The following is a 27,696-nucleotide window of genomic DNA, read 5'->3' on the forward strand; positions in this document are numbered from 1 at the left end:
GCTGGAATTCAAGGAGGAGCTGAAACTTGAAACCAGCCTAGTGTAACGGAAAGTCAGGAAGGACAGACTAGCTCCTCTCACTGCTGAGGAATAGAAAGACCTTTCTCAGATTGGGAATGGAGTGAAACTCCTGAATGAAGTAAAAAGCTCTAAAGAATATCAATGTATATATGATGTCAGTTGCAATTTTTGCTTGAAAAATCAGGACATTTTTTGGTAGTTCTTTAATATCGGCCCAACAAAGAAAATATTTCACCAGAAGATGGTGCCCTTGTAACTTGAAAGCTGTGAGGTGCTCCCAGCAATTGACTGGATGTAGGGAATTTGGTGTATAATACCCAGGAATAGTTCAGAATGTCAATTAAATTGGTCTATTAGTATGACACATGATCTATAGGAATTTAATATTATATGTGTATATATAATGCATATGGCTTAAGCATGCTATATGAGTTCAAGGAATTTATAGTGGAAAGGGCAGTGAAATTTCTGAGAAGGCTACTCGCTATGACCTTATCTAGCTAAGGCAATGCCAGGTGAATATAGTAAAAATAAATAGATTAAAAACAATGATGGCTCTAAAAAAACCCTCCTCTACCATAAAGCAAGCTATAGTTCAGTGATTTTTCAAATTTTTGATTATGATGCATAGTAAGAAATGTACTTTACAATATAGCTCAGTACATAGACAGGTGTAACTGAGACATTTCATTAAATGATACTTCCCCTTTGAACTGCGTTGCACCCTGGTCTACTGCATTTTTAAAACAGCCTGGTTCTGAACCATGAAAATGATTTCAAGGTTCACCAATGGGCTGCAAACTGTAGATAGAAAAATACTGAGCTGTATAATAAAGCAGGACTTTAATAATTAAATAAGATATTTCTACACTAAAGGCAAAAACACTCCATCCCCCATCCTACTTGGGTACATCACCTAGTTGCTTATTATCTTCATTTTTTTCTGTGGCTGTCACTTTCTACAGGAGGCCTAATTTTGTTGAAAACTTTAGGGGCAGATATGGAAAGGGAATTGAGGGCTGCATATCCTGAAATCCATGGTTCCTTTAGCCACCTTAGAAAATGCCCTGTTTAGAGCACAAAGCAAGTTTTTTTTTTAACATCTTTATTAGAGTATAATTGCTTTACAGTGACGCGTTAGTTTCTGCTTTATAACAAAGTGAATCAGCTATACATATACATATATCACCATATCTCCTCCCTCCTGCATCTCCCTGCCACCCACCCATCCCACCCCTCTAGGTGGTCACAAAGCACAGAGCTGATCTCCCTGTGCTATGAGGCTGCTTCCCACTAGCTAATGATTTTACATTTGGTAGTGTTTATATGTCCATGCCACTCTCTCACTTTTTCCCAGCTTACCCTTCCCCCTCCCCGTGTCCTCAAGTCCGTTCTCTAGTAAGTCTGCATCTTTATTTCTGACCTGCCCCTAGGTTCTTCATAACCATTTTTTTTTTTTAGATTCCATATATATGTGTTAGCATACGGTATTTGTTTTTCTCTTTCTGACTTACTTCACTCTGTATGACAGAATCTAGGTCCATCCACCTCACTACAGATAACTCAGTTTCGTTTCTTTTTATGGCTGAGTAATATTCCATTGTATATATGTGCCACATCTTCTTTATCCATTCATCTGTCGATGGACACTTAGGTTGCTTCCATGTCCTGGCTATTGTAAATAGAGCTGCAATGAACATTGTGGTACATGACTCTTTTTGAATTATGGTTTTCTCAGGATATATGCTCAGTAGTGGGGTTGCTGGGTCATATGGTAGTTATATTTTTAGTTTTTTAAGGAACCTTCATACTGTTCTCCACAGTGGCTGTATCAATTTACATTCCCACCAACAGTGCAAGAGGGTTCCCTTTTCTCCACACCCTCTCCAGCATTTATTGTTTGTAGATTTTTCGATGATGGCCATTCTGCCTGGTGTGAGGTGATACCTCATTGTAGTTTTTTTTTTTTTTTTGGTACGCGGGCCTCTGACTGTTGTGGTTTCTCCCGTTGCGGAGCACAGACTCTGGATGTGCAGGCTCAGCGGCCATGGGTCACAGGCCTAGCCACTCTGCGGCATGTGGGATCTTCCCGGACTGGGGCACGAACCTGTGTCCCCTGCATTGGCAGGCAGACTCTCAACCACTGTGCCACCAGGGAAGCCCCTCATTGTAGTTTTGATTTGCAGTTTTCTAATTATTAGTGATGTTGAGCATCTTTTCATGTGTTTGTTGGCAATCTGTATATCTTTTCTGGAGAAATGTCTGTTTAGGTCTTCTGCCCATTTTTGGATTGGGTTGTTTTTTGATTTGAGCTGCAGGAGCTGCTTGTATATTCTGGAGATTAATCCTTTGTCAGTTGCTTCATTTGCAAATATTTTCTCCCACTCTGAGGGTTGTCTTTTCGTCTTGTTTATGGTTTCCTTTGCTGTGCAAAAGCTTTAAAGTTTCATTAGGTCCCATTTGCTTATTTTTGTTTCCATTTCTCTAGGAGGTGGGTCAAAAATGATCTTGCTGTGATTTATGTCATGGAGTGCTCTGCCTATGTTTTCCTCTAAGAGTTTGATAGTATCTGGCCTTACATTTAGGTCTTTAATCCATTTTGAGTTTATTTCTGTGTATGGTGTTAGGGAGTGTTCTAATTTCACTCTTTTACATGTAGCTGTCCAGTTTTCCCAGCACCACTTATTGAAGAGGCTGTCTGTTCTCAATTGTATATTCTTGCCTCCTTTATCAAATATAAGGTGACCATATGTGTGTGAGTTTATCTCTGGGCTTTCTATCCTGTTCCATTGATCTATATTTCTGTTTTTGTGCCAGTACCATACTGTCTTGATTACTGTAGCTTTGTAGTATAGTCTGAAGTCCAGGTGCCTGATTCCTCCAGCTCCATTTTTCTTTCTCAAGATTGCTTTGGCTATTCAGGGTCTTTTGTGTTTCCATACAAATTGTGAAATTTTTTGTTCTAGGACACATAGCAGGTTTTGAATGAAGGTACTTTGTTCCGCTAGGGCCTGACTGTTGGTGTTGTGGTAAGTTTCCAGAAAGTGCTAGAAAAGTGCACAGAATGATCTGAGAAGCTGTGAGAGTCCCTTCCCATCATCGTTAGGTATTTGGAGCTTTAGAGGACATGCTAAGGAGGCTATCAGCCCTGCTCTGGTCCCTGCTCCTGGGGTATGTGTTTGGAGGTAGCTGAGCAAAGCCCACGGCTTAAGCACATAAACCTGTCAGAGAACATAAACCACTTCACTCCCACTCTTGGGACCTGATAAGAATGGATACAAAAGAAAACTATTCTCTTGTAAATATAATTTCTAGTAAAAACTAGAAATACTAATACAAAATGTATTATAGCACTTCTTAACTGTGATAACTTTACTTTGGTGCTCTCTAGCTGAGTTGTTGAAAGAGACAAAGTGCCTGTGTTTATATTACCTCCGAACACTGCTACGTAGCTTAAATTCTCTGCCCTTGCTCCTCCAAGTCAGGTCCTTGTCTGCAGCACTGCCATCGCTTGGGTGCTTGTTAGAAACACAGCCTTTCAGGCCCCATCCCAGCCTTTTTTGAATCAAAATCTGCATTTTTACAAGATACCCTCATGACTCAAAGGCACATTTAAGTCTGAGAAATTAGACCTCAATCTTTTTCTGGTTTGCAGAGTAACAAGCTTCTTTGGTTTCCCTTTATCTTCCACAGTAGATGTGTTTCGTGTCTCTGTGTCTACACTAGCTACTTTAACTCCCCAGGCTGTTTAAGCAAATAGCTTTAAAAGTTAATTCATAGAACCTGTTGTAATTTGAACCATGTAAACTCATTCCATTATAACTGTGCTTTGAGGGAGGAGACAGAGGGATAACTCTGGAAGGGATGTTGACTGACCATCTCCCAGGCAGGACTCCATAGGGTGATATTATTTTGATAAAATCATTATGCTAGCTTCTAGTCCATTGTTTTCTATGAATCTCCCATTGAGTGATCCAGAGCTGAAAGGACTTGAGAAGGCCAATATTATGCTATATGAACTTACGAGAGATTGCTGTATAAGCATGCCAGTTTTTACAACCAGAAATAAAACAATTGTGCAGACCTGATGTTTCCTGTTCGTTTGACCAGAAAATTCACTCTATATGAAAACTACTTGGAAAGCTTAAGTAAGTCTCTTATCAAGGACGAAATCAGATCAGAGCCAGTTTGTTAATTTTATAATTCTTAAGGCTTAGGAGCATGAGATATAAATATAAACATATGTGTATATATATATCTATGATATCTAAATATCCATACAGGCCCATTAACCAAACATTTAAGACAGTAGTTTGGAGAACACCCACCCTAGACAGTGGTGACCACAGATAGATTTTGGACCTTGCTAGAGTCTTTCTCTGTATATATTTGATTTCATCATCTCTCAGCTTTCTGGGGATCATCATCATTGCTTACATGTTCTGTCTATACTAAGACCATCCTCAGATTATAAATAAATCCACATTGCAAATTACTCTGCTTAGGGGATCATATGTTAGAAAACCCACCAGTTCTCTTTCAGAAGCTCTAGGAAGGCTTCCTAAAGGAGGGGAAGACATTGATGAGGTAGAAGGTCAAGGTTAAGGGAAGCTACTGGGTCAAAAGTGGGATAAAGCAGTGGACTCAGTCAACCAACTAAGGCACTGCAGAAGATACAATAAAGTGTAAGTGATGTAAGCAGCCTCACACAAGTATGAAATCAAGCTTGGAGACAAAACACACATGAAACAAGGGAACAATTATAAGGCAGCAAATAACCAAGTGCTAAAGAAATGACATGTTGGTAAGAGCTTTGTACTACCCATGATTCTAAACAAATAACATGTTTGTAGAAAGCTATTTTTAATATTTAGTATATAAATATGCATATATTTATATTACAGGGGATCGAGTGTAGTATAAAGCTCTTTACAGACATTATGTAACAATTCTTTGAAATATGAAGAAGTTAATAACTCACCCAGGATCACAGAACTAGTAAGTGGGACAACCAAGACTAGAGTTTAGGACTTTCAACTTTATAACCGAAATTATTTTAATGACATTAAACTATTTCTCTGTGATAGACAAAATATGTTTACTTAGAAGAAAATGTGATATGTGAGATTGCTGTAGTACTCTGGTGAAGGGGTTTTATTCATCACTAGATATTTAGATTTTTTTAAAGATTTTTTTTTTAATGTGGTACATTGTTTTTTAAAAGTCTTTATTGAATTTGTTACAATACTGCTTCTGTTTTATGTTTTGATTTTTTTGTTTGAGAGGCATGTGGGATCTTAGCTCCCCCACCAGGGATGGAACCCGCACCCCCTGCACTGGAAGGTGAAGTCTTAACCACTGGACCGCCAAGGAAGTCCCGACATTTAGTTTTATAAGAAATCACTGTAAGGGTCTGAAGAGGGGAGGGAATGGAGAACAACAAACAAAACCTTGGCCACGTGTACTGAAGTTATGTGGAAGGGGTCAGAGCCTGCAGAGCAACAAGTCAAGCTGAGAGATGATAGTGTACTTAACGAAGGCAACCTTGATGAGGGAGATAGAAAGGGAGGGGTAGATGCTAAAGACACTCTGGAGCCCCCAGTGGCAGGTGTTGGCAATGCAGAATAAAGGATATCTGACCTTGATTGTTTTTGCTTGGGTTGTATTGCTCCCTAGGATGAGGGGGCATTGGAAGTTAAAAAATGAGACGGTAGATATTTTGTTCTTCACGATCAATTTTAAATAATATTTAGACCCTGATTTCGAAATGTCCTGTGGACAGAATGCTGCCGTGTTGGGCTGCTGCTGGTGGGGCAGGTGGGAAGGGCAGACATTCAGAGGCTAAGGAAGAGGGGTTGGTGGGATATGCCTGAGAGCTAAGGACCATCTTTGTTACTTTTGTCTCTGCCATAAGGTTCTAGAAAGACCCTGGCATCACCAGCATGTCTTTCCTTGGAATGTCTAGGTTTTTCCCACCCACTGAATATTTGTGTGTCAGATTATTTATCACTAGATATATATTTGTTTCTGTTTTCCCAGTTGTTTCATTTTGTTACTTCCTGACCTTATTTTTAACCTCTCTAGGTTCCTTTCTATTTATTTTTTGGCCCCGGTGCCCTGAATTCCTCCCGATTTAGTGTCAATATGTTGTGAACTCTAAAGGTAAACAAGGCACACTGATGTGCTTGGAGTATCAAGTCATTCATCCCTTTTCCCTTCTTTGTCTTATTTTCCTTATCTCCCTCTTCCTCTCTATTAATAAATACTTGAGTCATTTAAAACTATGCGACAGGCATTTCCTCAGCAGGAGATAGATCCTGGAACAGAAGTTTAAAAACATTGAAGATGAAATACCACAACCTACAGCAGTGTTTCCTAAGCTGTAGTTATTTGCATACTGCCTCAGTGATTTGCCCTGTCTGCATACCATTTGTTAGTTACTTAACTTTTTTTGTCCAAATCGAGTCACTTATTTTACTCAAATTAATTTTTATAAGGGAAAATTTTCTATCAACAATGAAAAATTTAAAACATTAAAAAATGCACGTTAAAATACATAACTATTAAAAAATGTTCCTCTGTGCCATTACAGACCATATGTCCTTAGTGGAGGGGCTGACTGAGAACAATATATTCAAAATGTTACGAACAATTGCGTTCTAACTCTTTGAACGTTCTTTGTGTTGAATACAGACTTGCCTCTTCCTATGCATTGATCCTAGTTTTGTCATAGGGAGCAACACAAAATAAGTTTTGCTTTTTTGTCATAAATTGCTTCTCTTTAAAGAAGACAGTTCCTTTTGGGTCTCCTTTCCTCTGGACTAGATGCCCCAGGTGCCCTCACTCCATTCACGTGTGGCTCTTTTACTGTGTGTTCCCTGCCTTCCTATCACTGCAGTCTCTTTCCTCCAAATAAAATCAAGTTTTGAATCCTGGCTTGTCCATCTCCTTCCGAAAGAACAGTTCTGAGACTGGCCACGGTTCTCCAGATGAGTTTTGACCGGTGCAGAGATAATCAGATTTTGCTTGCTTTTCTTCTGGACACTGTTTTTCTCTTAACAAGGCCTAGAATTGTACTACTTAAAAAAAAAGGAATTGCATTATACTGTTGACTCGTATTCTGGATGTGGCTGTCTAATACTGCCCATCATTTTCACTTCTTATCAGTTCTTTCCCATGTTAGGCCTGTGCTGTGAAAAAAATCTAAATGGGAAAAATGTTCACATATTCTTATTGAATTGAATTTTGCTGATTTTGGTCTTTGTCCCAGACTTTATTCTGAATCCTACTCTGTCCTTTAATATTTTAACTCTCTTCTCACCTTAGGAAAAACCATTTCGATAAATAAATTTCCATTCAAACTACTGATAACAAACTCAACAGCATTAGGCCAGGGACAGAACCCCTTCTGTACATCACAGGTGGATTCATTCAGGCCAACATGGATCCAGTAAGACTCGTGTGATCCAGGCCACTGGTGACAAAAGCTACTTATTTCTAGTTACTTGTTCTTCCTATTGGAAAACCATGGAGAACACTTGTCTATCTAAATTTGAGGGGGGGAGGGCATTTTCTCACTTGTCATCATAGATCACTAATCAGTATCCATTCTGGAAGTGTCGTCAGTGTTCTGAGGTTTCATTTATCTGGTCCCAGAGACTTGAACTTATTTAAATTGCCCAGATGAATATCTATTGCTTAATTAAAACTCACTCTCCAGTTTCTGCAGAAATGTTTATTATGTCCTGTCCAATTTGACAATCATTCTTCTTAATGGAAAAGAAAGAAAGAAAATAGCTTATTTCCTTGCCTCTGAATTCTTTCTTAAATCCCTTGTGGTTTTTTAGGATTCACTGCCTCTGAGGGAAGAGATTCATTCATTTATTCATGAGCTCCTAGATGCCCTAAATGTCTTATAATCTGAGGATAGTAAGAGAAAATACAAAGTCTCTGGTCTTAATGAATTGATAATATAGTAGAAGGACATAAAAATAATCAGAAAAGTGGAAAATAAGCCATCTTAGTCTTTGTGGGCTGCTGTAACAAAATACCATAGACTGGGTAGCTTATAAACAACAGAAATTTATTTCTCACAGTTCTGGAGGCTAGAAGTCTGAGGTCAGGGTCCCAGCATGGTCGGTTGAAGGCTGTTTTCTGGGCTGCAGACTTCTTGTTGTACCCTCACATGATAGAAGGGGCTTGAGAGCTCTGTGGGGCCTCTTTTATAAGGGCACTAATCCCATTCATTAGGGCTCTGCCCTCATGACCTAATCACTTCCCAAAGGCCCCACCTACTCACACCATTACCTTTAAGGGTTAGGATTTCAACATGATTTTTTTGTGGGGGGAGGAGGGACACAAGCATTGAGACTACAGCATGAGCAGAGGTGCTAAAAGCACGGGGACTGAATCACTTTGTGAGTTTAAACCTTGGGTTACCCTGGTTGGTTTTGAGGCTGTGCACTGCATGCTCCAGGGGCTGCCATTCATAAAGGCAATGTTGTGTACAATTGTGTGCAGTGGTCTGAATCCTGGATCCGCTACTTATCAGCGCTATATCTTTTCTCAAGTTATCCTTGTTCAAACCTATTAACCTTCACTTTCTGACTCTGGAGAATGGGGGATATAATTGTACCTATCTCATAGGGTTGTGATGAAGTTTAAATAAAAACCCTCTAATACATTTATCTCAGTGCTTGGCACTTATTGAGTGCTTGATAAATGCTGTTATTATTAATAAAATGTGACCAGGCTCTATTGGAAGCACACATAGTGAGCTATAGAAGCACAGGAGTGCTGTGTATTAGTGTCCAATGACTGATGTAACAAATTACCACAAATTTGGAGGCTTAAAACAGGACACATTTATTCTCTCACAATTATGGAGGTTAGAGGTCCAAAATCAGTTTCCCTGGCATAAGGCAAGAAATCAGCAGGGGAGGCTTTAGGGGAGAAGCCATTCCTTGCTTTTTCCCGTTTCTGGTGAACCAGCATTTCTTGGTTGTGCATTACCCCAGTCTCTGTCTCTGTGGTCACATTTCCTTCTCCTCCTCTGTGTGTAGTCAAATCTCCCTCTGCCTCCTTCTAGAAGGACATGTTATTTCATTTAGGGGTTACCCAGATAATCCAAGATGTTCTCCCCATCTCAAGATTCTTAACTTAAACACATCTGCGAAAGCCCTTTGCCATAGAAAGTAACATTCATAGGTTCTAGGGATTAGGATATGGATATCTTATGGGGCCATTATTGTATTAGGATTTCTCTAGAGAAACAGAATGAATAGGATATATAGATATAGACAGAGATATAGTTATAGGTATAGATATAGACATAGATATAGATAAGAGGCTCATGAGGTTATGGAAGCTAAATCACACAACCCTGACATTTGCAAGCTGGAGAACCAGGAAAGCTGGTGGTATGATTCAGTCCAAGTCCAAAGGCCCGAGAACTGGGGGACTGCTGTTGTATGTTAAGGAGTCTGAAGATCTGTGGACCAGGAGCTCTGATGTCTGAGGCCAGGAAAAGATGGATGTCTCAGTTCACAAAGGGAGAGAATTTGCCCTTCCTTTGCCTTTTTGTTCCATTTGGGGCCCTGGTGGTTTGGATGGTGCCCACCCATATTTGTGAAGGTGGATCTCTTTACTCAGTCTACTGAATCAAATGCTTCCAGAAACACCCTCACAGACACATCCAGAAATTACATTTTATGAGCTATCTGGGCATCTCTTAGCTCAATCAAGTTGATGCATAATATTAACCATCACAATTATATAGCCCACCACAGGCTGCCCAACCCAGTTTAGAATGCGGAGGAAAGGAATGTCAGAGACACTTTCCTGAAGGAGTTGGTGGCTGACCCCAGCCATGAGGGTGGGCTAGAGAACTGCTGAAGAGCATCCCAGGTGGGGAAACCGTATGGAGAGAGTGACAGTGGACAAGCCAGAGAAACATGGCTCATTGTCAGTTCAGTGTGAAATTTTTAAATCATTTTTCTTAGCTGACACATCAAATTCTTTATTTTCCCTCTTTTAAACTCAGGATTATTTTGTTTTTAAATGTATATTTAAATTTGGGACTCCAGGAAAACCTTGATCAAGAGTATCATGTTTGTTGCAAGTTAAATATATCTTCAAATATGGTGGCTGCTCCCTTTCTTGCTGCCTAGAAGGGTGAGGGCTGCTTCGCTGGTGTTTGCAGAGGTTGCAGACCTAGCCCAGCCCACAGCCTAAATGGGGCCCACAGACATGCTTTGCTTAATCCCACGCGTTTTAAAATTTTTGAATCACTTGAAAACTTTGAAAAGTAGGGAAATTGATAGGAAAAGTCTCAATTTATAACTTCTGTTAAAACATGGGACAACGTACCCCTCTGACTATCTTTCTTGCTGAAACACGAGCATTCTGATCAGAGAGAGATTCCCACCACCCAGTCTCCTTCTGACTGGGGCTGAGTCTCTCCAGTCTTTGAGCTGGATCTGTGGTTTCCTTGTCTGAGAGAAACCAAGAAGTAGGAGATGAAAGTCTGAGTGGGCCACATTTCTCCCTCCAGGCCCACTTCTGCCAGCTCCTTCCCTGCTGCTCCCTTGTCTGGGCTTCTGAGGATGAGACGCCAGATTTACGTTTCCAGGGCTCTATCTTTCCCGCTTTTCAGCTTTTCCTGTTCCTACTCAAAAACAAGAACAAGGGTAGAACAATCGAAAGGCAAAAAAATTGACCCCAAACAACACTGTTCACAACAGCAAAGGCCTCGGGCTCCTGACTTCTCTTTTTCTGGAGAAGGTGCCCTTTTTGGTGCAGTTTCTGGAGGAAAACAGAGTAGCAGTAGGGGAGAGATCTCCACCCACCAGCTGGAGTGGCTGCAGGCCACCAGGTGATCACCTTACACACACTTACTAAAAAACCCAAACAAAACCAATATTCACTGCCTTAATGTTCTGGCATATTTCCTTCCTATCTTTCATTTATAGATAGGAAGTAAGACCACATTGGAATACTCTTTTATGGTGTCCATTTTTCACTTGGTAGTATAGTATAAGCATTTTTGTGTTTTATTGAATTTAATTCTATCTTTAAAGATTTTTAAATTGAGGTGAAATCATAAAAATTAAAAAACATGAAATTAAACATAAACATTTTCAAGTGAAAAATTCAATGGCCTTTAGTACATTCACAGTGTTGTACAACCACCACCTCTATCTCATTCCAAAATATTTTCATCATCCCAAAAGAAGACTCAAAAAAAAAAAAAAAAAGACTCCGTACCCATTAGGCAGTTTCTCCCCATTTCCTCCTTCCCCCAATCCATGGAAACTACTGATCTGTGTTCTGCCTCTATGGAGTTACCTATTCTGGATATTTCATATACATGGAATCATACAATATGTGACTTCTTTTGTGTCTGCTTCTTTCACTTTTCATAATATTTTCAAGGTTTATCCACATTATAGCATTTTATTAGTACTTCATTCCTTTTTATAGCTGAGTAATATTCATATACACATTGTTATACAGGCATATATATACTCCATTGCACACATACATTCCCCCTCAATTTGTTTATCCATTTCCACCTCTGGCTATTATAAATAATGCTGCTGTGAACATCTGTGTACCTGTAGTTGAGTGCCTGTTTTCATTTCTTTGGGGTATATACCTAAGAGTTGAATTGCTGGTCATATGGTAATTCGAGGTTTAAATTTTTTTTTTTTTTTTTTGCGGTACGCAGGCCTCTCACTGTTGTGGCCTCTCCCGTTGCGGAGCACAGGCTCCGCACGCGCAGGCTCAGCGGCCATGGCTCACGGGCCCAGCTGCTCTGCGGCACGTGGGATCCTCCCGGACCGGGGCACGAACCCGTGTCCCCTGCATCGGCAGGCAGACTCTCAACCACTGCGCCACCAGGGAAGCCCGAGGTTTAAATTTTTGAGGAACTGCCAAACTTTTTCCACAGCAGCTGCACCATTTTGCATTCTCATAAGCAATGTACAGAGGTTCTGATTTCTCCACATCCTCACCAATAGTTGTTATAGATAGGTCGACTGATTGACTATAGCCTTCTTAGTGGGTATGAAGTGGTGCTTCATTGTGGTTTTGATTTCATTTCCCTAATTTCTAATGGCTGCAGAGTATTCCCTTTTATGGATGCCACATAGTTTACCTAGTCAATTCTCCACTGGTAAACACTGAGTCCCTCTCATCTTTTTGCCCTTACATATATACTTCAGTACACACCCTCACGTTCTCAGTTGAAAGCATGGACTGTGGAGTCAGACAGATGAGTTTAGGGTATAGCATCTCCGTTTACTCCTAGTGTGGTCTTAGGCAATTCACTTAACTTCTAAATCTCAGTTTCTTCATTGGTAAAATGGGAATAAATAACAGACCTGCTTCACCAAGTGTTTCAGAGGATTAAATATGAATGTGCATAAAGCCATTAACATATGGGTTTGTATGTGGTATGCAATCAATAGTTGCTGGAATCTTTGATTTCTTCCTTAAATTCTTAGAGATGACATTGCTGGGTCAGTACAGGTTAGGCACATATTTGAGGGCTTTTGACACACATTGCCAAATTGTCCTTTCCAGATACTAATTGACATTCCACCAGCACTATATGCCAGTGTTTGTTTCTAGAACCTTCAACATTGGGAATTGTCATTTAAAAAATCATTGCTAACATCTCAATATTGTTTTAAATTTGCATTTTTGATTATTAATGAGCTTGAATATATTTGGGGCATTTATATATCTCTTTAATGTATTGTCTTTTTATGTCCCATGCTCACTTTTCTCTTGGGATGATAAACTTGTCTAAATTTCTATAAGAGCCCTTTATACAAAGATATTAACCTAACATGCCTGTCATTTTGTTAAAAAATAATTCATTTTCTGTTTGTCATTTGCATTTTAATTTCACATAACTACATGGCATGGCTCACCACTAAAGGATCTGTAAATACCAAACTCTTGGTGTTTCTCAGAGGGGATGGACAGAAGTTGAGCAAGTTAGGCCTCAGTTTTCCCATCTGAAAAATGGGATTGGACTAGAAAATTGCTATTTATTTACAGACTTTATGATATTTTATGCTTTTATGAAATTTTATGATTTTATATTAACATCTTCTATGATCAGTATATAGTGTTATTCAACTTCATATTTTATATTTGTATGTAATAGTAATAAGCATAAACATAATTACTCCTGAAACTGCTTTGGAATGTCTTCAGACCCTTGAGCAGAGGCTCTAAGTGTGGTATATATATATATACATACATATATAAAATGTACTAGGTGAGTTGTTTATAATTCTCTTTTAAGGAATTTTAACTTTTGTATCATTGAGGCTACTATAAATCATGTATCTGTTTGTTGTTAAATAGGTATTTGATGCAGTTAATCCAACATACTCTAACTTCAAGAGCAACTTTGCGAAGAGGCTATCGGCTGAAGTTCCTGTTGCCAGTAGCCCAATTACCACAAGATGGCGGCAAAGCCAAACCAGGGATGTGGCAGCCCATTCCTTTGGGGGAGAGCATTCAACAGCTGACCTCCCAGAAACTGTGCTGAAGATAACTCCTGAGAAAGAGACCTTGATTCCAGGTGAGGTAATAAAAATGCCACAGGCCAGTTTTGAAATCTTAAAAAAAAGATGTATTCCTGAGAGAATCTTTGTCTTACAGAAATATCTGATGTCACATTTAGTCAGCTGCTTTTCTCTTTTTCTCCCTTTGAATAAGAAATTTCCAGGGGCAGGGGGAAGGGGAGGCCTGAAACAAAACCAGAAGAAAGTATGTTGTATTTTAAGTGTGTCTCTGAGATTTGCATTGGTAGATTATTGCTTTTGTAAAGACTTTAAGTATGTATAAATATGTGTATGTATACATATGTATACACACAAATATGTTTCTCTTATGTTTTGTAAAGTATAGAGTTTTTGATGACTCTTCAATTTTGAAGATTCCTTGTCTACAACAGTCAGGAAAAAGATGTATTAGTAATGAAATAATTAGGTATGAAATAGAAGAAAAAGATGAAAACAGGAGAGGATGAGTGGAAGAGAAAGAAAAGGAAGGAAGAGGAGAGAGATGGAGAGTACAGAGGAGACAGAGAGAGAGAGAGGAGGAATAAGAAGAAGAAAGAAGAGAAGAGATGAGGGGAGTGGAGGGAAACAAGAAGAGAGGGAAAGAGGGAAGAGGGAAGCAAAGAGAAGGAAAGATGAGAGTGGGACAGTCTAATGCCTGCCTGGGACAGAGATGGGGAATGGGCAGCAAAGCTGTGATCTGGTGGGCAGGGATCCAGGATTAACCTGTCAAAGCTTTGAAACACAAGCTCTCCTTCTAAAATATGTCTCATTAGCACAACTTAAAAAAAAATGTTCCCAGCTTTATTGAGATTTATTTATTTTGGCTGTGCTGGGTCTTTGTTGTGGCATGGGTTGTGGCATGTGGACTCTTAGTTGTGGCATGCATGCAGGATCTAGTTCCCGGACCAGGGATCAAACCCGGGCCCCCTGCATTGGGAGTGCTGAGTCTCACCCACTGGACCACCAGGGAAGTCCCAGTTGAGAAATAGTTGACATATAATACTGTGTGGGTTTAAGGTGTATGACATGATGACACAATGCACTTATGTATTGCAAAGTGATTACCACAATAGAGTTAGTTAACATTGCCATCACGTCACATAATTACCATTTTTTTTGTGGTGAGAACATTTAAGATCTATTCTCTTAACAGTTTTCAAGTGTATAATACAGTATTGTTAACAATAATCATCATGTTATACATTAGATCCCCAGAGTTTATTCATTTTCTAATGGGAAATTTGTGCCCTTTGACTGATACCTCCCCATTTTCCCCACCCGCTAGCGCCTGGCAACCACCATTCTACTCTCTCTTTCTCTGAGTACGGCTTTTTTAGACTCCAGGTATAAGTGATATCATACAGTATTTGTCTTTCTCTGTCTGACTATTTCACTTAGCATAATGCCTTCAGGGTCTATCCATGTTGTTGAAAATGGCAGGATTTCCTTCTTTCTCATGGCTGAATAATATTTCATTGTATGTTTATGTACCCCATCTTCTTTGTCCATCCTGTTGATGAACACTTAGGTTGTTTCCATATCTTGGCTACTGTGGATATCTCTTCAAGATCCTATTTTCATTTCCTTTGGATAAGTACCCAGAAGTGGAATTGCTGGATCATTGCTGATAGTTCTATTTTTATGTTTCTGAGGAACCTCCATACTGTTTTCCATAGTGACTGCATGAATTTACATTCCCACCAATAGGAGCACAACCTGTTTTTTTTTTTTTTAACATCTTTATTGGGGTATAATTACTTTACAATGGTGTGTTAGTTTCTGCTTTATAACAAAGTGAATCAGTCATACATAAACATATGTTCCCATATGTCTTCCCTGTTGCAGCACAACCTTTTTTATTCCCATCCTTCAGAAGCAAAACTTGACACTTAGTGATTTAATTTCTGTTCTTCCTTTTTAAAATCCTAGGCAATGTAATTCATTGTCTTATCAGCATGTTTAAGACAAATGGTAACTTACTGCTACTCTTTTCTCAATGACATTAGACACAGTGAGGCACCATAGTCCTGCAGATGGAAAGGGAGCTCAAATCATTTTTTTTTTTTTGATAGGTAAGAAGTGGATTTATTTAGAGAGAAACACACTCCACAGACAGAGTGTGGGCCATCTCAGAGGTGAGAAAGGCCTCAAATCATTTTTAAACCAATGAAATTTTCCTGTAATAGTAAGTATCAACACAGAAAATAGCTGATTGAAACAGTAGGAGATAAAGGGTTGTAAGAACGGTCATTCTTATGGCTATCTTCTGAAAGATGTTTTAATTGAGGGGTGATTTTAATGCTAATTGTATCAAGGAATTTCTGGCTAAAATTAAGGCTCCCTTTTCCTTCATAGTTCCTTAATTAATTAATTATTTTCAAATAAAGCATTGCATGAGAAATTCAGAATTCTAAGAGAGATTATCAGTCAAAATAATTTTACAAGAAAGTATATTTCATTTTCTATTAAGTTAATACTGCATATTAATCAGAAACATTGGTTTCTCAATGTTTTGCTGGTGGGGTTTCTTTCTTTTTGTTCCAGAAGGGTGAACACTGAAGACCCTCCCATCCTAAAAGGGATGTTTGCAGAGAGGTTCATTTGCAGTCATGCTCTGTGAACAAAACCTGAGAGGTCCTGGATTCCTTAGGCTGGTGGACCTGACCTCTTTGTTGATAACTGGGGTGATTGTCAGTACTAGCATCCAACTGTAACGTTTTATTTCTCATTTGAGGTTCAGAGAGACAGCTTCTTCTCCTCTTTACTTGTCTACAAATAGGACAAAACAAGGATGCATAATTTTGCAAGACAAAGAGTAAGATGTAAAACGTTGCAGAAGGGGCTTCCCTGGTGGCACAGTGGTTGAGAATCCTCCTGCCAATGCAGGGGACACGGGTTCAATCCCTGGTCCGGGAAGATCCCACATGCTGCGGGGCAACTAAGCCTGTGCTCCACAACTACTGAGCCCGCAAGCCACAAGTACTGAGCCTGTGTGCTGCAACTACTGAAGCCCGTGCGCCTAGAGCCCGTGCTCCACAGCAAGGGAAGCCACTGCAATGAGAAGTCCGTGCACCGCAACGAAGAGTAACCCCCCCTTGCCACAACTAGAGAAAGCCCGCACGCAGCAACGAAGACCCAGCACATCCAAAAATAAATAAATAAATAAAATACATTAAAATAAAAAAGCCTTTAAAAAAAATAAAACTTTGCAGAACATTTCATGTTTTCATCCCTCTTTCCTCCTTGAAATTAGATTTTGGATTCCTCCTTCCTCTTAGACTTTGGATAGCCCAGAAATTGAGGTGTTGGGCTCTAGGAACATTAGTGACAGTTTATCTAGCACACATTTGTCCAAATGAAGAAGGGATTGTCATATTGCAAAAGGCCAAGTTACTTAATCTAGTGGTCCCTTGGTTCCGCTGATGAACAAGTGATATAGCAGATATTTAGCTTTAGAAGATGACTTGTCAAAGTTTTCAGTGCAGTTAAGTATGGTAAAGGGCTTTCTCAGTTGTGAGAAGAGAATAGAAATGGACAGTAACAATGTAAATAACGTTGACTCTTCCATGACTGTAACTTAGGAAGTATTTTACTAAAGTCATCTCAAACTAGCTTTACATCTTTGTGCAATAGGAAGAGGGAGAGGCAAAGTGATTTGCTTATGATCATGTAGTGAACGTCAATGATTGGAAAGCAAGCATCCCATAGTGTTTTCCTGGCAGGATGATCACAGCCTGGGCAAACCAGGTATGCTTCGCTCCATCATTTTAAACTATTGAACTGTTTGTATCCATTCTTCAAATCTGCAAATGTGTCCTTTCCAGGCAGACATAAAGCATTTCTGCTGCTGCTGCTGTTGGGGTCAGGTCTTTAATCTTAGCATTTCCTCCCGGTTTTGGAAGCCATTGAGGCACTTTCTTACCCAGCGTTCACTTATGAACCCAGTGCTCTGCATAGGCCCTGTGCTGCCCTCTCCACCCCATCCCACCCAGGATTTTGCAGAGACCAGGGCCTGTATCTTCACATTCTGTTCTATGGTACATGCCAAGGGCTGACCTCCAACCAAAGGTTTAAAAGATTATATTGTTTTAAAAACCAAATTCAAAGCTAAATTTTCTTCTGGCAGGATCCTACAAAGAGCCACTGAAGACCCCCAACAAAGGAAGTTTTGAAACAAATAGCTCTGCTCTCCATTTTTGCAAGGCACCCCATGCACTGGACGGAGGCAAGAGGAAAACTGTTGCCTCAAAAGGCCAGGTAGGTAAAGAGGGAAAACTGAAGATCCCACATCTTGAGAAGCTCAGACAACTGAGTCCCAAATGTGAGGTAAGAGCTGGCTTAGCTGCTATGACAAATCAGTAAGAAAATGATGGGTTCCTAATAGAAAAAAATGAGTCTGTGAAGGACATGAAAAGAGGCATTTCCAAAAAGAAATAGAATACCTGGCAAATACACAAAAAAGTGTTTAATTAGCATCAGTCAAAAAAGTGAAAATGAGACTAATCATCAACAAGGTAAAGACTAAAAATAGAATAAAATTATACGTACTATGGTATGTTTCCTCTCAGCCCAAAGGTCTCTTGTACGATCATTTCCCAACTATTTGGAAAGTATGTGGTGACTTGGTCTGCCCTTTGGGGTGTCTCAGGATCAGTTTGACTCTTCGTCTATAAGATGGTCTTTTAAATATTTCCCTTATGTCTTTGTTGTTTTTTAGTTTCTCTACTAAGTTAATTTAATTCTTTTAAGTATCTTATTTATTATGGTTTTAAGATCATAGGAGTCTGCCCTAAATCCTTTGTGCACATTAAATATCAGTAGCATGTTTTTAGGTTTATCAAATCGCATGAAGAGCCTCTGAAGAAATCAATGTTTCATTTAGAAAACTTTGAACTAGGAATGTCATAGATTCTCAATTTAGGCAAAGCTACTACTCATTGAGTGTGTGCTTCCTGTGTTTGGCATATATATCTTGCTGGAGGAACAATAAAATATTGTGAATGTAAATTTTAATTATTTGAACTCATATGCAGTTGGAAACAAATGTTATTAGAGCAGGTCTTTTGCTGGGTGCTTATTGTTGGGTAAGGGTTTGGGGTGGGTGGATGGCCAAGGGGTTCTATTGAGGTAACTATGGGTGCTGTTGAGCTCATGCCCAGGCCCAGCTATTAACACACCTGTCCTTTCCACCCTCTAGTGCTGTTTGGAGTTTTTACTGCCCTGGCCATCACAACTTCCCTTTTCCTTCCCCTTGTGCTGTCTGGTAACTCGTGGCAGCAAAGTTGGTGGCTCTGTCTGTGGGGTCACGATGGTGTTGGCAAGTTACTATTGTTATAGCAATTGTTATCCAGCCAGAACATCATCCCAGCATCACTGAAGAACCTGGGCAGGGAATAATGGAAGCCTTTTTACTACTTTATGTAGAGCATTTGTTGTCACGACTAATTGGAAGTCAAACATCAGCAAGAACGGTGCAGATATAAAGTGAGGTCTTTTATGTTGACAGTAAACGTGTGTCTTCATGTGGTCCTTAGAGATCACCTGGGGGGTGTTTCCGCAATGAGACCTGCCTAACTCTAGAGATTTCAGAATTCTCATATCCAGTCGGCTCTATGCCAAGTTGCTCATTAAAGTATTGGGTTGGCCCAAAAGTTCGTTTGGGTTTTTCCATAAGATCTTACAGGAAAACCCGAATGAACTTCTTGGCCAACCCAATAATAAGTGGATCTCACCTAGGGAAGAGTATCCCCGGGTATACTGAGCACACTGTCTGGGCAATGCCTTGGTCAGCTTTGAGGTAACTATGGGATTCTGAAGAAGTGAATCTGTGAAGAGTTACATTGAGCTATTGACCATCAGGTCATTGTAGGAATGTTATTTTATACCACTGCTTCTCAAAGGAGGGCTACTTTGCTCCCCAGGGGACATTTGGCAAAGTCTGAGAACATCTTTTTTTTTTTTGTGGTACGTGGGCCTCTCACTGTTGTGGCCTCTCCCGTTGCGGAGCACAGGCTCCGGACGCGCAGGCTCAGCGGCCATGGCTCACGGGCCCAGCTGCTCTGCGGCACGTGAGATCTTCCCGGACCGGGGCACGAACCTGTGTCCCCTGCATCAGCAGGCGTATTCTTAACCACTGCGCCACCAGGGAAGCCCTGAAGACATTTTTGATTATCACAACCAGGGATAGGTATCTAGTAGACCACAATAATGCATTACCTGCCAATAGTTCTGAAGTTGTGAAGCCCTGCTTTATAATTAATTGTTTTACTTTGAATATCTAAAAACCCATGATTCATTGACTGGCAGTGCCTATTATGTGATACAATATCTGGGAAGAAACCCAAAATATCAAAATGATGCTCAGCAGAGAGACTTCTGTCTGAATTATGGTGATCCAGTGATTAAATGTATTGTTGTGAAAGAGGTAAAAGAGAATCTTCTCTGTTTTAACTCTTTACTATTGTATTTCTAGAATAAGTACTTTTCCTTCCCTTTTTACTAATTTGCCCATCTGTTTTTGATTGGAGCTGGAAGTAAGAACATCAGGAGTGCTCTTTTTATACTGGCCCAGAGAGATAGCAATCAGAGTTTTGTGCTCATGGAAATTTAGGCAATTTACTTAAGCTGTCTCTGACTTGATAGTCCCAGTTCTCATGGGTAAAGGTGTTAGTGGAAAAGGACCTTTAAGATAATAAGTTTAATCCCAACATATTACAGATGAGGAAAATTGAGGTCCAGAGAAAATCTCAGTAACAGACTGAGAGACCATCTCTGGGTTGGATGCTGAGAGGCACCCTTTGAAATAAATCTTTCTTGGGGAAAGCATTCTTACTAATACTCAACTTTATTGTTTTTTTTTTCGGTACGCGGGCCTCTCACTGTTGTGGTCTCTCCCGTTGTGGAGCACAGGCTCCGGACACGCAGGCTCAGCGGCCATGGCTAACGGGCCCAGCTGCTCTGCGGCACGTGGGATCTTCCCGGACCGGGGCACGAACCCGTGTCCCCCTGCATCAGCAGGCGGACTCTCAACCACTGCACCACCAGGGAAGCCCTCAACTTTATTGTTTTGAGGAGGTCTTTTAATTTCAGAGAGTACTAGAAATACGACATTTCAGTTCTTGCAGGCTTTGATGATGTCACTGGCATATGGTTGGTTTGTGGGCTAAAAGGATTTTTAGACCAGAAGAATAAAAGAGGATTTTATTGTAGCTGAGTGATACCCTCCCTCTGGAGTTGTTGGGGAGATAAGAAATAATATAGCAGTAAAAGGTTCAGCACTGTGTTTATTACACAGTGGTTAGCTAATAAATAATGGCAATTATTCTAGTTTTGGTTTCGGTAATGTGTAGACTTTGAACTTTGTAGTGAATTAGCAGCTTTAATTCTATACCATGCAACACATCTGAGATGTACACATATGTTTCTAAATAAGTAATCTCTTTGTGTCTGTTTTCAGAAATGCTTAAACCAGCTATTATCGACCCAGAAAGTAGCTCAGCAGATTAATGAGAAAATGCAGCTCTGCGAGCAATCCCAATGCATTTGGAAAGGTATGGACCAAAGATTTTCTGTTTGTCCTTCTTTCCTACCCTCCTCTCTCCCTGCCTCCTTCATTTCTTCCTTATCTTAAAATATTTTATTTTTATATTTATTAGAACAAACTCAACATAATTGTAAAATGTAGATAATTCTCGTGATCCTCTGTCTTAACCATCCCTACCAACACTTCCTATTTCCCAGAGGCAACCACCCTTAGCTCTTCCAGCTATACCCCCTGCTATTTACATCTATGTTCTAAATAATGTTTGTAAACTGCTTTTTTTTTTTTTTACAATTTTAGACTTTATCACAACTTTCTAGCATAGTAAGCACTTAGCTCTCCTCCTGTTTCATTCACCTCCCTCAGTCTATTTATATTACACTTTTAAAGAGTAAAATTAGTATTTAACATTTACATCATATTACTATAAAACTATTATTTCCTGTCAAGCCAAATAGTGTACTATAACTATGCCTCTTTTCTAGTATAACCTTTTTTTCCTAGACTTAAAAAGTTGCTTTATATTTTCATTTATTAGATACCTGTGAAATTATGACTGTTTTCCCTAAATGCTCCCATGTTTTGTTCCACAGCCATCAATAACATTTTCCACGTACCCACCCACATCAGTTCTTGTTTTCCTTGGTGGCCTCCTACCCAGAGCCTGCTGAACACGCTGCTCTCTTGGCCAGTCCCACAGTTGTGATTCTGGGACTCTCTTCTCTGATGTTAGATCCGCTATTTCCAGGCAGCCATGTTGTGCTCCTTCTGGGTTTGCTGGTCTGAAAGTGTGCTTACTCTACTTTTACACTTGATTCATAGTTTGGCTGGCTACAGATTCTAGTTTCACTCAGAATTTTGTGAATAAAGGTATTGCTTTATTGCTTTCTGGCATCCACTGTTGCTGCTGAGAAGTTATATGATGTTGTGACTTCCTGTCCTTTGTATGCCACCTGCTTTTTCTCTCTGAATGCACATAGAAAAATCTCTTATTAGTGTTTTAAAATTTCATGATGATAAAGCTTCGTGCAGAATAAAAAAAAAAAAAAACCTCATTATAACTGACAAGCCCACCGGTAGATCTTTTCAGTCTTGGAGACCTATGTCTTTTAATTCTTGGAAAGTTTCTTGAAATATTCTTTAGTAATTTCTTCACCTTTGTTTCTTTCTTTCTGAAATGTTGACCATAATTGTTGGTCCTTCTGGATTAGTTCTCTTATTTTTTTCTATTCTATTTTTCATCTCACTTTTTCTTCTACTTTGTAGGTGGTTACCTCATTCTGTCCACTAGCCTTGAGATTAAAGTTTTTATTTTGGCTATCCTAGTTTTTATTTTAAAGTTTCTTAGACACTGTCAGGCCTCTCTTTCTCTCTCTCTCTCCCCTATACCCCTTCCTCCCTCCCTCCCTCCCTTCCTCCCTTCCTCCCTCCCTTCCTTCCTTCCTTCCTTCCTTCCTTCCTTCCTTCCTTCCTTCCTTCCTTCCTTCCTTCCTTCCTTCCTTCCTTCTCTCTTTCTCTCTTTCCAGCATCCTGTTCATGCTTCATGTATATACTATTTTCTCTTATTTCTCTGAAAAAATTTCACATACAGTTTTGGAAGGATTGCTCTTCTTCCTGAATTGTCTTTCTTTGCTTAGCTCCTCCCACAGTAGTTTTGGTTTCCCTCTTTCAGAGTGAAGAAAGCTTCAGTGAAGCTTCCTGAAATGTGTGGTGTTCTGGAAATAGCACTAAGGTAAAGACCTGTGACCTGCCAAATTCACTATGACAATTTTCACTCTATCTGTTTTTGCTGGTGCTCTTGAGTTAAGAGGCTGTCATTTTTTTGGTTTATTCAGGGAGTAAACATCTGGTTTCTTTTGACATGTGCACATGTGTGTATGTACAGGGTGTTTGTGTGTGTGTGTGAACTTGACAGTCTTAAAACCAAACTCATCTCATTCTAAACCTTCCCTGTGCCTCTGAGCCCTGACCCCTTGTGGGGTTTCTGCAAGACAAATCAGCTTGCTTCTCTTCACCACGGCCCCTCTATAGGCACTTGAGGGTCATTTCTTATGTTCCTCCTGGTCAGTTATCAAATCTTTATCAGTTTTGCAGAAAATTACTATAATGTCTTCGTACTGCTATTTCACTCCCATACTCTTTGTTCTTATATCTTCACACCTTAAAAAAGTCATTTGCTGTCATTCTAGTGAGGTTGAAAATAGGAGGCAGAGGAAATACACTTATGTGGCCATTCTTCGGACTTGACTTGCAAGTCTGTTGCTCTGCTTTAGATAGATGACTTTGGTGGCAGCACTGAGGAAGATTTGAAGGGGCGGGCTGTTGGAAGCAGAGTCTAATTGAAAGGAATGTTCTATGAAGGGCTCTGTTCTTAATTCTTTTAAGGGGATTTAAAGTGTGAAACAGATTCCACATAAGCCAGGTAACTACTCTTAGGCATGTGGATCACTGGGACAAATTTTATCCAGGTGCTGTGCATATGAAGTATTTCTTCATGCCTCACCCATATTTGCTAAGACTCTGAAACCTCACAGTAGGCACCTCCTGTGCCTTGTAAGTATACCTATCGGGGCCAAAGCTGGTAGAAATCTTTGGGTGGTGATGTCATGTGTGCATCAGGGCGACTCTGCAGCCATGCAGTGGGGAGATATTGCTACTGTGGCAGTTTCTAGAAGGTCCTCCTTCCATGCTGCATTCAGTGCTCCCAAAGTCAAATTTACCCTGCACCCCATGTGTTCTCCTTCCTACTTCCTCTTTCCATCTTGGAAGCCTTTGTGTCATTCATGAGATTGTTATCATAGTTGGAAAATAATTGATTAGGAGCCTAGCTCTGTGAGAGAAACTTAAGAGAACTAGTGGTTCAACTCATAAATGCCAAGGAAACTTGCCTGTTAAATTTCCCTCTGGGATAAGATAACTTTGTGCATGTGTATTTTTCATGCCTCTGTTTCCCAGCAGTATAAAAGGGACAAAAACAGAGTTAGATGCATAAAAATAGGCACAAAAAGTTTCAGGCCTGCTGAATATTCTTTTGGGAGGTTTGGGAATGTACAGTTGGATGAATGATTGAAACTTATCCTTTACTTCTTTATTTTAGAGTTATAATTTCTTAAAAGCAAAATAAAATATCTGGGGACACGTCTTACCTTAGCTCTCCCATTTCTTCTGATCTGATCAGCAACAAGTTTGTGTTTCTGTAACATGCTGAAGATATGATGTAGAATAGAAATTGTATATTCTATAAAGGCAGAAAGAATGTACCTGTATTATTTTGTTATCCTAGGAAATCTATCTATCTCTGTATATCTATGTATTTATCTATCTGTCTACAATCTATCCATCCATCCATCCTATTTTTTAGGAAGTTTTGATTCACAGCAAAATTGAACAGAAAATACAGAGAGTGCTCCTATATCCCTGCCCCAACACATGCACAACTTCCCCCGCTATCAACATCCCACACTAGAATAGTACATTTGTTATCATCAATGAACGTACATTGACACACTGTTATTGCCCAAAGTCCATAGTTTACATTAGCTTTCACTCTTTGTGTTGAGTATTCTGTGGATTTTGACAAATGTGTAATGACACGTAGCCACCGTTATAACAGCACGTAGAGTAGTTTCACTGTTCTAAAAATCCTTTGTACTTCACGTATTCATCTCTCCCTCTTCCTCTAACCCTGGCAAACTTTTCACTGTATCCATAGTTTTGCCTTTCCTAGAATGTCATTTAGTTGGAATCATACAGTGTGTAGCCTTTTCAGATTGGCTTCTTTCATTTAGTAATATGCGTTTAAGTGTCCTCCATGTCTTCTCATGGCTTCATAGCTCATTTCTTTTTAGCACTAAATGATATTCTGTTGTCTGGATGTACCACAGTTTATTTATCCATTCACCTATTCAAAGACATCTTGGTTGCTTCCAAGTTTTGGCAATTATGAATAAAGCTGCTATAAACATCTGTGTGAAGGTTTCTCTGTGGACATAAGCTTTCTACTCACTTGGGTAAATACCAAGGAGTGCGTTTTCTGGATTGTATGATAAGAGCATATTTAGTTTCATATGAAACCTCCAAACTGTCTTCCAAAGTGGCTGTACCATTTTGCATTCCCACCAGCAATGAATGAAAGCTCCTGTTGCTCCACATCCTTGCCAGAATTTGGTGTTTGTCAGTGTTTTGGATTTTGGCCATTCTAACAGATGTGCAGTGGTGTCTCATTATTGTTTTAACTTGCAATTCTCTAATGAAATATGATGTTGAGCACATTTTCTTATGCTTATTTGCCATCTTCTTTGGTGAGGTGTCCAGATCTTTTGCCCATTTTTAAATTGAGTTTTTTGTTTTCTTATTGTTGAGGTTTAAGAGTTTCTTTGTATGTTTTGGATAACAGTCCTTTATCACATATGTCTTTTGCAAATATTTTTTCTCAGTCTGTGGTTTATCTTCTCATTCTTTAGATATGTCTTTTGCAGAGCAGAAGTTTCTAATTTTAATGAAGTCCAGCATATCAGTGATTTCTTTCATGGATCATGCTTTTGGTGTTGTATTTAAAAAGTCACTGCCAGGGAATTCCCTGGCGGTCCAGTGAATTAGGACTCAGTGCTTTCACTGCCATGGGCCCGGGTTCAATCCCTGGTCGGGGAACTAAGATCCTGTAAGCTGTGTGGTGTGGCCAAAAAAAAAAAAAAAAAAAAAGTCACTGCCAAAACCAAGGACATCTAGATTTTCTCCTGTGTTATTTTCTAGGAGTTTTATAGCTTTGTGTTTTACTTTTAGGTCCACGATCCATTGTGAGTTAGTTTTGAGAAGGGTATAAGGTCTGTGTTTAGATACATTTTTTTAAATTGAAGTATAGTTGATTTATAACATTGTGTTAGTTTCAGGTGTACAGCAAAGTGATTTGATTATTTTTTTTTTCCAGATTGCGTGTGGATGTCCAGTTGTTCCAACACCATTTGTTGAAAAAACTAACTTTTCTCCATTGTATTGCCTTTACTCCTTTGTCAAAGATCCGTTGACTGTATTCGTGGGGCTCTATTTCTGGGCTCTCTATTCTGTTCCATTGCTCTATTTGTCTGTTCTTTTGCCAGTACTACACTGTCTTGATTACTGTAGCTTTTTAGTGAGTCTTAAAGTTAGATAGTGTAGGTCCTTCAGCTTGGTTCTTCTCCTTCAATATTGTGTTGACTTTTCTCCATATACGCTTTTAAAATCAGCTTGTCAGTGTCCACAAAATACCTTGTTGGGATTTTAACTGGTATAGCACTGAATCTATAAATCAAGGTGGAAAGAGCTAACATGTTAATAATACTGTACCTGGAATACATGTACCTGGAATATGTCTTCATTTATTTAGCTTTTCTTTGATTAGAGTTTTATAGTTTTCCTCATATAGATCTTGTACATATTTTGTTAGATTTATACCTAAGTTTTTCATTTTTGAGGTACTTATATAAATGGTATTGTGCTTTTAATTTTAAATTCCAATTGCTTATTGCTGGTATATAAGAAAGCAGTTGACTTTTGTATATTAATCTTATATCTTTCTATAATCACTCATTAGTTCCAGGAGTTTTTTGTTGATTCTTTGGGTATTGCTTTTTTTTTTTTTAATATAGAACATTATGTTAGCTTCAGGTGTGCAATGTAATGATATATTTGTATATATTGCAAAATGATCACCACAATAAGTTTAGTTTACAACTGTCATCAGATATAGTTACAGAATTTTTTTCTTGTGTTGAGAACTTTTAAGATCTACTTTTTAAGCAACTTTCGAAGATGCTGTACATGCTGTACATTAAATTCTCATGACATTTATTTTGTAACTGGAAGTTTGTACTTGATTTTTTTTTGAACCTTTATCAGCAGTGCTTGAGTATGTATTTCTAGTAACCTTGTAGTTCTGCCCACAACTGCAGGTTTTCATAGCTAACGTTGCAACTATGAGTAACAATCTGGCTTCTTGGTATAGCATTGTGAAGCTCTCATTCTTTTATTAGAAACCATGTGGTCCTAGGACCACAAGTTACCTGGGTGGGGCTCATTTCCTGTTGATCATGTCATTCTCAGTTTGATTACAAGCCAAGTGGTTGGAAAGATGAAAAGACAGTGGCTTATGGTTTAGGCTTAGTGGGGTCATTTGATGAGAAGTAAAACTGAGCACAGGATAGAACCTTGAATTCAGATAGTCATGGGTAACACTAGCCAAAAGTAACTCTGTGTGCTCTGGTACAGAAACAGAGAGAGAAAGAGCCAAAATCAATGACTCAACAGTCTTATTGACAAAGACTCAGAGTAGGGCTTAGGTCTATTAGATAATTGTTGATGTTATAGATACATGGATATGTGAACATTACTTTGGTTTTAAAATCTCAAGTGACAGAATAAATATTCAAAGCATGATGTAGTGTCTCTGTGTGCTCCCCGCAAAATCTGTCATTACATTTAGGCCTGGTATTCATGTGCTTTTTATTAGAAAATGTCAATGAATATTTTTTAAAAAATTGTTTAAATTAATACTGAAGTCTTTTTCTTCCTTTCCTC

At 39.2% G+C, this 27,696-nt stretch overlaps 1 protein-coding gene across 1 annotated transcript in view; it reads left to right on the forward strand.

The window, feature by feature from the left end:
• The window catches only part of CDC20B (cell division cycle 20B), a 62,275-nt gene that overhangs the window by 11,626 nt on the left and 22,953 nt on the right, over positions 1-27,696 (forward strand). Inside the window, exons 3-5 of the mRNA XM_060007042.1 lie at positions 13,402-13,621; positions 17,731-17,861; positions 21,061-21,154. Of these exons, the coding sequence (XP_059863025.1) occupies positions 13,402-13,621; positions 17,731-17,861; positions 21,061-21,154 (445 nt within the window). The remainder of the gene's footprint in view (positions 1-13,401; positions 13,622-17,730; positions 17,862-21,060; positions 21,155-27,696) is intronic.

The sequence above is a fragment of the Delphinus delphis genome, chromosome 3 (assembly GCF_949987515.2).
Source record: "Delphinus delphis chromosome 3, mDelDel1.2, whole genome shotgun sequence".
In the NCBI taxonomy this organism is placed as follows: Eukaryota; Metazoa; Chordata; class Mammalia; order Artiodactyla; family Delphinidae; genus Delphinus; species Delphinus delphis.